Source organism: Cavia porcellus, unplaced genomic scaffold, assembly GCF_034190915.1.
Source record: "Cavia porcellus strain 051 isolate PalLab524CR breed Dunkin Hartley unplaced genomic scaffold, mCavPor4.1 scaffold_15, whole genome shotgun sequence".
Lineage (NCBI taxonomy): Eukaryota > Metazoa > Chordata > Mammalia > Rodentia > Caviidae > Cavia > Cavia porcellus.
The window spans coordinates 72,962,475-72,976,635 of record NW_026947498.1 but is presented as its reverse complement, the minus strand read 5'-3'; the positions used below and the strand labels follow the sequence as shown (position 1 = coordinate 72,976,635).

Genomic DNA, 14,161 nt, shown 5'->3' with positions numbered 1-14,161 from the left:
CAAACAAATGGACTACAAAAGCTATTCACAGAAATAATCCAAGAGAATTTCCCTAATTTAGCAAAAGGTAAAGATACTCAGACGTATGAGGCAAACAGGACTCCAGCCACCTACAACCCAAAAAGAGCTACACCCAAGCATATAATAATCAAAATTCCAGAAATCCAAGATATGAACAGAATATCAAAAGCCGTCAGAGACAAGAAACAGATCACTTACAAGGGAACACCCATCAGAATTACAGCAGACTTCTCGGCACAAACCATCAAATCATGAACAGCGTGGGGGGAAATAATTAAAGCTTTGAAAGATAATAACCTCCAGGCAAGATTGATATATCCGGCACAACTGTCCCTAGAAATTAATGGAAAAACAAGGTGTTTCCAGGATAAAGAGGAACTAGGGGAATTTGCAACCACCAATTCAACTCTACAGAGAATACTACAGGATATTCAAAAAAAAGGAAAATACCAAGATTCCAAAATAGTGGCAGAGAGGCCACAATGAATGGAGCAGAAAGCGAAATGAAGAAGACAAACTGACAACAAACAACAGAAAAAGAGCTCAACAGAAATGAGGCAGAGAAGGTTGGATGGTAGGAACAGCTATTTTGGAGAAAACAAGACATCATAATAGCTAATGCTGACTTAGTATCATCTTGTTTTGAAGTCCCATCAAACTTGTATTCTTCTGTCTCTATGGGTCTTAAAAGGTTGTATCTTATTGGATTTTATTATATATAAGTAAAAACTTTTATAGACAAGGAGATTATACAGAAACCATTGTTCATTTTCCGTTAGTTGGTTCTAAATACCTGTAATAATGTCATTCTCTTGAATGGTTTTATAGTGTCTTGATATGTTTGGTGCTCTAGTATACGAAGTTATACTCAAAGATTTCAAGGAAAGAGACACTATGGTAACTATTTTTATGTCAGGATATCTTGTGGTGAAACACTATTTTGCTTAAATGCTTATTTTTTGGGGTTTTTTTTTTTTTTTTGTCTTTTTCCTTTTTATCGGTACAAGGGATCGAACTCACGACTGCCTGCTTGCAAGGCAAGCGCTTATGCCACTGAGCTAAATCCTCAGCTCCAAATGGTTACGTTTTGACCTGTGCTGTTCTGTTGTTATACCCTCTTTTATCCCAATCTTTTTTTAAAATTATTTACTTTTTTCATCTTTTTAATTAAGGGAAAAATAAATAAAAAATAGCAGGATACCTTACAGTAACCTACTTTGATTTCCTATTAACTTGATTTGAAATCCTGTATTGCCCTCACCATCTTGTTTTGACTGATTTTCCCCTATTCTGCTTTGCTTGATAGTACCAAGTTCGAAAGTATAGGCAAAACTGTGAAGATAGTAAGAATCATTATGATGCCCATTCTGGTTGACTATTATTTTCTTTTAAAGTCCTGTAATGTCTCCAGTGCTTTGGTTTTATTCTTTACTGTTTAGTTCAATTTTATTATAACAGCCAATTCTTCTTAAAATAGCAAGAGGCAATATGGTAACCAATATGGTAACCTTATATTTTGTTTGTACATTATCTATTATGTCCATCCTTTTGATTTGACTGAGTCTGTTCTGATATGTCGCATTTGGTTTTACTCTCTTCAAAAAAAGTAGTAAGAACTGTGGGAGTAATAAAACCCAAAATGTGTAATTGTAATTGTACAAAAGAAAAGAAAAGTGCTCTAAAAGTTGTAACTGCATATATGTTTAAGTGTATAAGATAGATAACCATATTACTGAGTGTTTTTTGGATCATTGAACAAAACTGTTTGCACTCTCACTGTCTGAAAGTCCACTTTATATGCTTCAATTTTGTAACTTGAACAACTATTTCTAAGATGAGACTATGTAATCTATTAACTAGTGATTTCTTATTGTTTATTTTTTAAATTTTGTATTACTTGTACCCTTTTTGTTTTTTTCTTTTTCTCCTTAAATAAAAATAAGTAAATAAATAAAAAATAAATAATCAAGGAAACAAAAGAATAACGCAACATGAGTAAAAGGAAAGAAATAATAAAGATTAGAGCAAAAATAAATGAAATACAGACTAACACAAGCCAGGTGTAGTGGTACAGATAAATAATCCAGCACTCCAGGGGGCTAAGGAAGGATCAAAAAGTTTAGGCCCACCTTGGCAACCTAGTGGCTTAGTGCTTAGTGAGACCCTGTCTCAAGATAAAAAAAATTTTAAAAATTTAAAAAACTAAAAAGGGCTAATCACACATGTCATGTTTTTTATGTCTGTGGCCCCCAGGCCTCACGAGTTTGCATAGTGCATTTGTGATGGTTCATTGTCTAGTGCTTGATGGTGTCAGTGCTACACCTTCATAGGGATGGAGCCAGGATGTAATGCAATGGCAGAAAGAAGGTGTGTCTCTCTCTCTCTTTTGCCGGTTTCGGCCTTGCTGTTTGCAGCTGCCATGAACTGCGGCCCCGCCATGCCAGCCTGCCTTGGAGCCAACTGAGTATGGACTGAAACCTCCAAAAACTGTAAGAAATAAACCTTTCCTTTCCCAACTTTGGGCTTCAGGTATTTTGTCTCAGTGACGAGCATAAAGTGACGAGCATAAACAAGACACCACAGGACCTTCACACTAACCTACACCACACTTCACAGAGAAAATGGCAATCAAAATCACAATAAAGTAGTATCTCACCCCAATTTAAATGGCTATTAAAAAAAGGTAATAATAAGAAATACTGATAAAGATACGGGAAAGGGAAAGTCTTATCTTGTTGCAGAATATAACTAGAATAATCACTATTTAAAAAAACAAAACAAAACAAAACAAAAAAACAAAAAAAAGAACCATCATGTGCTCTAGCTATTCAGCTCCTTGGTGCATATCCAAAGAAAACAAAACCCATATATAAAAGTTGCTTGCACTCCCACGTTTACTTCCACATTGTCCACAATAACTATGATGTGTAATCAATTTAAGTGTCCATCAAGGGATAAAGAAAATGTATTTACATACACAATGGAAAATTATCTGGCCTTAACAAAAGAACAAAATCCTGTCATTACAGCAGTGAATATGGAATTGTAGCACAATGTTAAGTGAAATTAACCAGAACAGAGACAAATATTGCACGTTCTCACTCATACACAGAAACTGAAAATGTTGATCTCATGAGAATAAACTAGTGGCCACCAGAGGCTGAGAATGGGAATCAAAGGTAGAGAATATATACCAAAATACAGTTAAATAGTAAATAATTCTACTTTTTTATAAGATAGTGGGGTGACTGGCTTGCAACATTTTTTTTTTAACTGACACCATAAAAACAGCATTTTTGGCAGTGCTGGGGATCAAACCAAAGACCTTAAGCATGTGAGGCAAGTGCCCTGTAAGTAACATACTCTTCCAATACATCCTGCTTTTTGTCATATAAAAAGAGGAATGGTGAAAAATCTGTGTCATTCCACAATATGGACACACCTTGAGAACATTATGTTAAGACAGTCAAGCAAAGACAGCACTGTATGATTCCATTTATGAGGTACTAAGAGCAGTCAAAATCAAGGAACTTGGTTTTGTGCTGGGACACTACTCTAAATATGGAACTCACCTTCATTGGTGGATACTTATGATAAGGAGCTGCCCCTGTAGCCAGTTCAATCGCTGTGATTCCAAAACTCCAAATATCAGCTTTGAAATCATAACCTCGGACCTGCAAAGAACAAACAGTGCATTACGATGGTTGCTAGTTTACAAGCACTTTTAAAAAATAAGTTTCTGCTACTGGTCAAGAATAATGAAACCCAGGTATGACAGCACATGCTATAATTGCAGCACTTGGAAAGGCTAAGGCAGGATTATAAATTTAAGGCTTGCCTGAGCTACATGAAAAGACCCTGTTTCAAAAAAAAAAAAAACTTTAAAAAAAATATACATAAGCTTTCAATCAAAAATTAGGTAAAAGCTAAATACATAGTAACAGAGGCAAAAAAAAAAAAAAAAAGGCAACTCAAAATGTTCACCAGAACAGAGAAATACGAAATTGTTAATCTTGGCATACTAACTTAAAAGACTGTATGGTCAATTAAAAGCAATGTTTACTAATCTCCATATGAAAATATGGAAAACAATTTGTAATAAAACCCTTATATAGAAAAAAATATAAATTGACCTAACAGGTACATAATCTATTTTTATAAACACACAAGCACTAAAACAAAGTGTTTTATAATAATCCTAAGTCTTTTGTTTGTTTCTTTCTCTTTTTCAGAGTTCAGGTTGGCCTTGAACTCAGCAATCCTTTGGCCTCGGCCTTCTAAGTGGACGGAATTACAAGTATGCACCACCAAGCCTGGCTATCTTAAGTCTTCTGTTTTCCAAATATTATGGTAGTATTTTATTACTGTTTCTATATTAAAAAGTGTTACAAAGGATGTGAACAATTTTTAATCTGTTGGTGTATGGCTGCCAAATTTCCTCATATACTCCTATTAGCATACTACAAGTTAAGACATTATCAATCTTAGGCAAAAGAGAAGAAATAGGTTTCAGGAGTTTTTGATGTAAGACCTAAAATTACAACTTAGTATTACATACTATTCTGTCATCTGGTGAAACAAGAAGGCCTCTAATGACCCAAAGGCAAGTTACCCTCCTGTGATGTCACTCTTGCTGCCAATTTGACTGGTATGTGATATGCCTGATATGCACAAAGAAAATTGCATATGACCCTGCAAACTGTACCTGGTCCCTACTTCTTTTGATTCTGGCTCTTTTCCTATTAATAATGCTTCCCAGTTACATTAAGTAGAGTGTTTCAGAACCATGTCCTTCTGCCATGTTTCTATCTTGAGGCCAGCGACCATAAAATAAAACTCGAAACCATGAACAAAAATAAATCCTTTCACCTCTGAATTGCTTTTATCAAGTACTCTAATTACAACAACTAAAAACTGACCAACACACCTCCCTGCTCCGCTGCAGCAGATAATGTCTCCTAGACTCAGCAACGCTCTTTATCAAACATGCCAGGTACACTTGTTGTTTGTCCTGGAGTAGAAGGACATTTCCACTCCCTCATAGCCAATCCCATCCTCCTAAAAAATCAGGAGCATTGCTCTTGGTACTATAAAGCCTTTCTCCCTTAGCCCATATATGTTAACTCTGTTCCTCAGTGCAACCTCACATAGCCCTGTGTAACAGTCTTACCCCAGTGTGTGACTAATAAACTGCTCTCAATCTCATCGTAGTACAGTGCCAGATGCTATGTGCTCAATCATCCTATTACCCTGCATAGGAAAACTTCCCTTAACAGCAGGGTAAATGCAGATGATTAAAGCAAAGTAAAACATGAACTTAGTTTTCTGTTGTTGTTGTTGGTTGGTTTTTTGGTTTTTTTGGCACCAGGGATAGAACTAATGACTTCACCAGGCAGGCACGTATGGCACTGAGCTAAATCCCCAGCCCATGAATTTAGTTCTCAACATACTGAGTCTGATATGAGACACTCCTACAAAGCATCTGTACAGAACGGGAAAGACCTACCTGGAAACTGAAAACAGACTGGGTTAGATATAATTTAGGGACCATTTATAAGCAGAAGTAGTGACAAGACTATCTAGGGAATACAAAATGCAGTCGGAGAAGAGACGAGATCTAAAACATGTTTCTGAGAGACAATGTCATATAGAACGTCAGAGAAATGGTCTAACACTCAGGAGAAAAATAAGAATACTGCAGTAAGAAAGCTAAAGAAGCAAATACTCTCAAGTTTCAAAGGCAGACACAAAAAGCTACGGAATCAGAGCACTGCATCTGAAAAGTAAGAGTTTCCTCAACATAACAGGAAGAATGACAACGGGCTGCAATTATCTGATATGCAAATGGGAAATGGGCAAGTACAGACAACCTGTGCTTCAAGAAATATAGCAGTTAAAACTGCATGTAAAATGGCTAGGTCATTTAATTCATATTAAGAATTTTTGTACGGCTGGGCATGGTGGCACACACCTGTAGTTCTAATGCTTGGGACGCTGATCACAGCAAGTTCAAGGCCAGTCTGGGCTATACAGAGTTTCAGACAAGCCTGAACTGCACAGCAAGGCCCTGTCTGTTAAATTCTGGGGTGGTTTTTTTGGTTTTATTTTTAAGAGCATTAAACGAGAAACAAGAGACGTGGATTTCCCAAACATAAGCTGGTATACCAAACAAAAGCAAAGTCTACTAAGTGTTTTCAGCTTTGTAACAAAACCCTAAATCATTTTAAAAAGACAAAAATCACAGTACCTGTTCCATAACCTCAGGTGCCATCCAGCAAGGCGTGCCCACAAAGGTCTTTCTCACTTTATTTCGGGTAATATCACCACCAGTTGCTAAAAAAGCACTAACCCCAAAGTCTGAAATATAATACAAGAATATGGTATTAAAAAGACAATAAAGGGCTGGGGATATACCTCAGTGGCACAGTGCCTGCCTGGCAAGCACAAGGTCCTGAGTTCGATTTCTAGTACAAATTAAAAAAAAAAAAAGACAGAAACTATCTCAAAGGACAGGAAAGATAGCCACCATCCTATACATAAATAAAAAAACAGTATGACCTTTTCTCTTCAATTTGGTGGAATTGTGGTTAAGCTAAGGAATAGCTTAAGGCTTAAGGGCTCTCTCACGCCACTCTCTCTCATTACCACACATCTTCATCTCACATTCTGTTCCTTGCTCCAATCCATTCTGTATGTCACACTCACGTTCATCCTCCCTTTCTTCTCTCATTTTCTTTCAATTATCACTCTTACCTGACACTCTAAGCTTAAACAATCCTACACAACAAAATCCACCCTTTTTAGTTTGTCATTCAAAAAGTTCTCAAGAAGTCCAAATGAATTGGAATTGGTAATCCTAATCATATTCTAACTGAGCCTCTTTATAGACACTGGTGAACTCTTCAAGCCTCAGGATTTTCTCTACATAGATTTTATCTCAAATTACAGATGCCAAGTCCTTCAGGAGGGCTGCCTATCTCATCATGATTCCTCCTTCAATGAGAACAGCTCTGGTTATGCACCTGTGGTCTGTAATTTTGACACCAGGACACAGCTGCTTTCAGCCAAAGTACAAACCTTAATCCAAGTTAGACCAATCACATTCTCCTAGAAATCTAAAGCTTCAATGGAAAAATAAGAAAAGTGAGGGTCACTAGCCCTGAGCCATCCTAGCAGAACCATCCTGAAGGTCATCTGCACAACTAGGTTCTTGCTCATCCTGAGGTCTACTGTTAATCACTTCTTTGACTCTGGGTATTACCAATGTATTTCAAAAATTCCTGCTTTGTTAGGTGATGGTTTCTAATCAATCAAAAAACCTTACCAATATAGATTTCTATATACTTTAACCAACAATTTTAATATATTTTATCTTGCTTTATGTCTACTTAAGAACACTATGCAGTACATAAAATGGGTCTATATTTGAAAAGGGAATGAATTATGTACAATGTGAAAGATAATTTTAGTACTATTTTAAAGTTTTAGATTCAGAAGTCTATGAATTCATTCATCTGGCAGCAATCATTTGCTTCTCACAATATAAAACAGCAAGTCTATATAAAACAATGTTTTAAAAAAGTTTACTAGTAACTTAAGATGTTCCATTTGTAAAAACCATAAAAAAGGTTTTTACATAAAAAAAGGGCAGGGATTTAGCTTAGCAGCATAAGCTCCTGCCTTGCAAGCAGGCAGTCGTGAGTTTAATCCCCAGTACCGATAAAAAGGAAAAAGACCCAAAAAAAAAAAAAAAAAACCATAAAAAATTAAAAGTACAATCAAGGAAAAAACTACATTCAACCCATTCAGCTCTACCACTTGCTAGCTGAACTTGAGCAGTTAACTTTCTATCCTTGTTCTATAGTTCATCTGTAAAAAGTGAGTAATAATGATACTACCCAAATAATGCCATTTTAAGGATTAAATGAATTATACATAGAATAGTCATAGAATATACTAAGCATTCAGTAACTACTGAACAAACCTATGCTATAAGATATATAAATGTAATTAAGACTAATCAAATTATGTACAATGTATCTTAAGGTTCAATTATGACAATTTTAAAAAATTTTCAAACTACTAAAAACATCCTAGCAACTTTAAAATAACTAGATATATCTAGAATATTAAATCTTAAATTTAATGATGATTCAGAATCTTTGGATCTTTAGTCTGTAATATCTTTGCTTCTTTCCAAGTAGGACTTTCAACCCTGAAGACTTGAATTAAAATATCTACTTAAACTATTTTCTTTAAATAACTTCCACAGATACAACACAAAGAAACATGACCAATCAAACCATAATAGAAATCAAGCAGCAAAGGAATCATTTTGTCTGTTATTTTAAATTGTAAATTAACGAGGAGTAACTAAAATGTGAAAATAAAATCATTTTAGCTTCTTTGTTAGCACAGTTTCAATGAAGTACAAAATGGACTTTGATGCCTACAAAATGACATGATCAAACATGATGATCAAAAGAAATATGGTCCCTGATTTATACAAAGGGTAGAATTAGGTATTTACAATGCTCTATAATAAATGCTACAATAAGGCATAAAATATGACCCCTAAAATTATATATACCCTTATAATAAAACACAAGGAGTTGCACCCATACCAACTCCTCACAATGAATGTAATCATTGTTTACTGCAAACGTGTACTAATAAAAATGTCTTAATTTAAAAATGTACAGGTAAAGCATCACAATGCTAGTTTTGGCAATAATTTCTTAGACATGACACCAAATCCTTCGTAACAAAGGAAAAGTCAATAAATTGCACTTCATCAAAATTTTTTAAAATGTCACTATTAAGAGAGTGAAAAGCAACCCACAATTTGGGAGAAAATATACAGAAACCATATATCTGATAAGGATTAATACATTATTAAAGAATTCCTACAATTCAACAACGAAAACAAAGTCCAATTAAAAATGGTAAAAGGGATTTCACCACATAAAATAAATGGCTAATAAATAGATACATGAAAAGACACTCAACATCATTCACCATTAGGCAATTACAAATCAAACCATAATGAGCTATATACTACCTCATACCCATTAAAATGGTTACAATTTTAAGATGCAGTTAGTGTGCCTAGGATGTGGAGAAACTAAAACCCCTGTACACTGCTAAGAATATAAAATGGTTCAGCTACTACATAAAATAATATGGCAGTTTCTCAAAACCTCAAACACAGAATTATCAAATAATCCAACAATTCTACTCATAGTACTGTTGACAAAAGACAGAAGATAGAACCCAAATATCCACAGATGGACAGATAAACAAAATATGGTCTCTATTCAACAATGGAATCATCATTTAGTCTTAAAATTTAATGGAATTCTTCTAACACTACCACACAGATTAACCCTGAGAACGGTATGCTAAATAAAATGATCCAATCATAATGAAAGCAATCACTGTATGAGTTTACTTAAGACATATTTAAGTAGTTCAATTTATAGAGCCAGAAATGGTAGTTGTTCCCAGGAAGGAAGGGTGGCCAGGATGGGAAATATATTTTAACAAACACAGAGTACTAGTCAAGGAAGAGGAAAAGTTCTAGATGGATAGTGCTATAGGCTGCACAATATGAATGTACTTAATACCACTATATGCTTCAGAATAATTAAAGTAACTAAATTTTGTGATATTTTATCACAATAAAAAAATTTTAAATGGTAAAAATTAACTAAGGAGACAATGTTGGCAAAAGACTGGACATAGGAGAGGAAAAGAGAGACAAGAAGACTGCTCCTGAGCCAGGCATAGTGGCACAAACCTGTAATCCCAGAACTCAGGAGGCTGAGGCAAGAGGACTGCCACAAGATCAAGGCCAGCCTGGGCTACATAGTGAGTTCAAGGCCAGCCTGAACTACATAGTGAAACCCTGTCTCAAAAGAGGTTAAAAAAAAAAAAAAAAGACTGTTCATGAATCCCTGGTTGCTATAGATCATGGGCTATAATCCCATTCTGGACAAGGATCCCTACATCCAACCTATCACTCCACAATTTTATGAATTATTAATGCTTTTTATGTAGCTATCGTTCTATTTATTTTCATTATGATACAGTATTATGGTATACAAATTAACCGCAATTTATTTACGTACTCTACTAATGAAGTACTGCTTCAAATTCATTAAAATTCCCATCACAATGGCACACATCGGGTTCATTTTCTCTAGGCCACACACAGGAGCCACAGTCTCATTGCATTCACACCCTCAACTTCAGTGGTTGTTCCAATTTACACTCCTATCTCTACATTGAATACTGCCACAAGTTTCTGCCAGGCTAATTAACTGAGAGAGTTATCCTACTGTGGTTTTACTTTGCATTTAATACATTACTGTGTCTGTATTTGCACAGTTTGTCTTCATTTGGGAAGTATCTAAACTATTCTTCTGTTCACTTTATTATATGTCTTTTTCCTTTAACAAGTTCTTTGTGCTTTCTATATTTAAACCCTGTGACAATTATTCTGTAGCTTGCCACTTTGCCACAGAGATAAGCTATTTAATTTCTCTTTTGATGAACACAAGTAGCTAATTTTTAAGAAATAAAATTCATCTTGGAGCTTTGTGGCTTGGTTAAAATGTTTCCTTACCTCAAAGACATAAAGATGCTGGTCTGAATTATCCTTCAAATGTTGCAATAATTTAAGGTTTGGGTGATTGTCTTCCTTCTACAGAGCACTTGATTGTTCCAGCTGTCAGGGACCATTTACAGTAGAACTGTCCTGTCCTATCAGGGTAGCCACCTGGGGCAGGCCTTGGCCTCTAATTGTATTCTTTAGCTCGGAAACAGCCTAAAGAGCACATCTACTTCTTGGACACCTTGCTAACAGATGAATAATACACTTTTCTCAGAACAAAAGTAGCTATTACCCCTCTACAGTATATTGATTCTTAAGCATGGTGAGGATTCTTTATTACTGATCCTTCAAAGGATGTGAAAAATGCTACTACAGCAGAAGAGCCTAATGAAGGTGAGGAGTGAACAACTGGAGAGTAACAAGCAGTGGTAGAAAACAGTAGATGAGAAGTCAGGAATGAGTAAGCTATCTGGAGAATGAATAGTGACATGTCAACACAGCAGAGAACACTGATTAAACAGAGGAGCTAAGCAACGTGGTTCTACTAAAGTAAAAAAACTCATCATTACCTGCAATCTGTACTGAGCCATCTTCTCCAAGAAGAATATTTCCAGCTTTCACATCTCTTTAAGAAAAAACAGTTACACATCAAAAACCTGCTATTCTTTGGAATAACCGTCAGCAACTGTTTAATGTATTTACACAAGACTAGCAATATTTAAATACTGTATTTTGTATTAAGGATCTCAAGGCCAACAGTAAAATTTTTAAATATTTAGTCACTTGTACTATCATACAATCTAAACAAGCAAAAATACAGTAAGGTATAGCTTCTTATTATATCTAGAAAACCTAAGATGGTTAAATACTCTTGATAACTGTGGCCAAAAAATAAGACTTTCATCTATCCTAATCTAATTATAATTTTTGAAATATTTCAATTGATTTTTTTTTTCTACACCAACTAAACACTAAAAATAGATTAGATCATTCTCTCTCTAGGACCTCAAAGCCCACTCCTCACCATTCATTTTTTTAAATGATTAACATTTTGCAGTTAAAATTAAGAACTCTTCTGCACTCACAGCATAAAAATGTACATTATTCAAAGCTCATTTTATTTTCTTTTTCGTCTTTTTGAGGCAGGATCTCACTATGCAGTTCAGGCTGGCCATGAGCGTATTTTGTAGCCCAGGCTGGTCTCAAACTCACCATGATCCTTCTGCCTCAGGCACCCCATGCTGAGATTACAGGAGAGCAACACCACACCCAGCTGCAAAACTCACTATTATTTTTTATTGTGATCTAGAACAATTTTTGTAATATATTAATACATTGTTATAAAAACATCCCTAAAGTGATCAAAGTCCCTTTGATCACCATACTTAAGTCTAGTGTTCTCTCCAAGGTTTTCAACTATCAGTCTGATTTACAGAATATATTCCTACGACATACTTGAATTTTTCCCCCAGTAAAAATATTATGCTCTCCATTTAAATTCATAAATTGTTTTCTTTCATGCAACAAGTAGTATCTGGAAAAAATAAAAAGCCTTAAATCTCAAAAGCAGTAAATCCATTTCAGGATGACCTAGATAAATTCCTACAACATACAAGCAATGAATGTAAAAAAGAATTTCACTGTAGCATTGTTTGTAACAAAAAAATGGTAACAATCTGGATAGACAACTCTAGCAAAAAGCTTAAATTAATTGTTTTGATCATGATCATTCAACAGATGCAAATTAAAACAACACTGAGATTCCATCTTGCTCCAGAAAGAAAGGCTAGTATCAAGAAATCAACCAATAACAAATGCTGGCAGGGCTGTGGGGAAAAAGGAACCCTTTTGGTGGCAGAATATACTGGCACAATCACTGTGAAAATCAGTGTGGCAATTCGCAAAACAACTAGGATTGGAGGTCCCATTCAAACCAGGTATCCCCCTTCTTGTGGGTATTGTCACAGAATTAAAGACATCATACCACAGCAATGTATGTGCACCAAAGTTTACAGCAGCACAATCTGTAACAACTAGATCTTAGAAACAACACAAATGCCCATCAACTGCAGAATGGATAAAAAAGTTGTGGTGTGTTTTTTTTACAGCCTTTTTTAAAAATGTTATTTAAAGAGAAAAAACAGAAAAAGGGTAGAAATAATACATAATTTCAAAAAAATAAACAAGAAATCACTGGATGATAAATTACATTTTGTCCTCTTAGAAATAGTTGTTCAAGTTATGAAATTAAAGCATACAAAGTAGACATTCAAACAGTGAGACTACAAACAGTTCTGTTCAACAATCCAACAAAAACTTAGGAATATAGTTATCAATCCTACACATTTAAACATACATGCAGTTATGTCTTTTAGAGCACTTTCTTTTCCTCTCTTTTTTACAACAACAATTACACATTTTGGGTTTTATTACTCCTACAGTTCTTATTTCTGTTTACACTAGAGACACAATGTGGTATTTATAAATATGATTCTTATCTATTTCACTTATGAGGATAGTTTCAAGTTGACTCCATCTACCTACGAAGGCCTCACGATCGTCCTTTTTATAGCTGATTAATATCACATCTTGGTATTTTTATACAATGAAGCACTACTCAGTCATAAAGAAGGATAAACGTGAGACTTTTGTAAGTAAATGAATGTGACCTGAGATCGTACTCATAAGTAAAATAAATCTGACTTGCGTGTGTACACATTGTACTGTCTCCCTATTGTAAGAAATTGAAACAGTAAGATCTAACATGTACACAACAGATATTGTGAAATGGGAAGAAACTGTTCAAAAGAAAAGAGAAACTGGGACAGGGGAAAGAAACAAAAAAGGAAATACACACACATACATGTACACAAGATAATTAAGATAGTCATACTACTAATTTCTCTTAGTTCACTGAAAAGAAAATTTGTGCTTATATTGTTTGGTGCATTTTTCATGCGTACAGTCTGTAATCTGAGCAATTACTTTGAAGATTACAATACACAATGTTTTAATTTATTATTTTGTTTTCAAACTTTGTATCACCACTCTTATTTCTCTTTAAAATAAAAACAAAAATTTTTTAAATTCTACTCTGTCCATGAGCACAAATGTCCATCAACTGGTTGTCATTTGAAATGCCCTTTAAAACACACTATTAAGTGAACCAATCAAACAGAACAGTGCATTTTATGACATTACCTGTGTTACACATACACACATATACACACACATTTAATGGTTCATTTTTGGAGATGAGTGGGACCAAAGTAAGGGAACACAATCTTTGACTATCTTACGGAAATGCATAATAATATGGTCATTTTGCAATTAAAATAAATATAACTAAATGAATAAAAGGCAGCCCTTAAGGCTAGATAAGAAAAAGCAAGGCCAAAACAGGTATGGTAGCACATATTTCCAATCTCAGTACTCTAGGAAGCTAAGGCAGAAGGATGACAAGTGAGAGCCCAAACTGGGCAGCTCAGCAAGATCACGTTTCAAAATTTAACAAATAAAAAGGAC

At 34.8% G+C, this 14,161-nt stretch overlaps 1 protein-coding gene across 1 annotated transcript in view; it reads right to left on the bottom strand.

The window, feature by feature from the left end:
* Positions 1–14,161, bottom strand: part of Oxsr1 (oxidative stress responsive kinase 1) — a 134,733-nt gene that overhangs the window by 56,277 nt on the left and 64,295 nt on the right. Inside the window, exons 5-7 of the mRNA XM_003464098.5 lie at positions 11,206–11,261; positions 6,269–6,378; positions 3,594–3,695 (exon numbers count right to left, since the gene is read on the bottom strand). Of these exons, the coding sequence (XP_003464146.1) occupies positions 3,594–3,695; positions 6,269–6,378; positions 11,206–11,261 (268 nt within the window). The remainder of the gene's footprint in view (positions 1–3,593; positions 3,696–6,268; positions 6,379–11,205; positions 11,262–14,161) is intronic.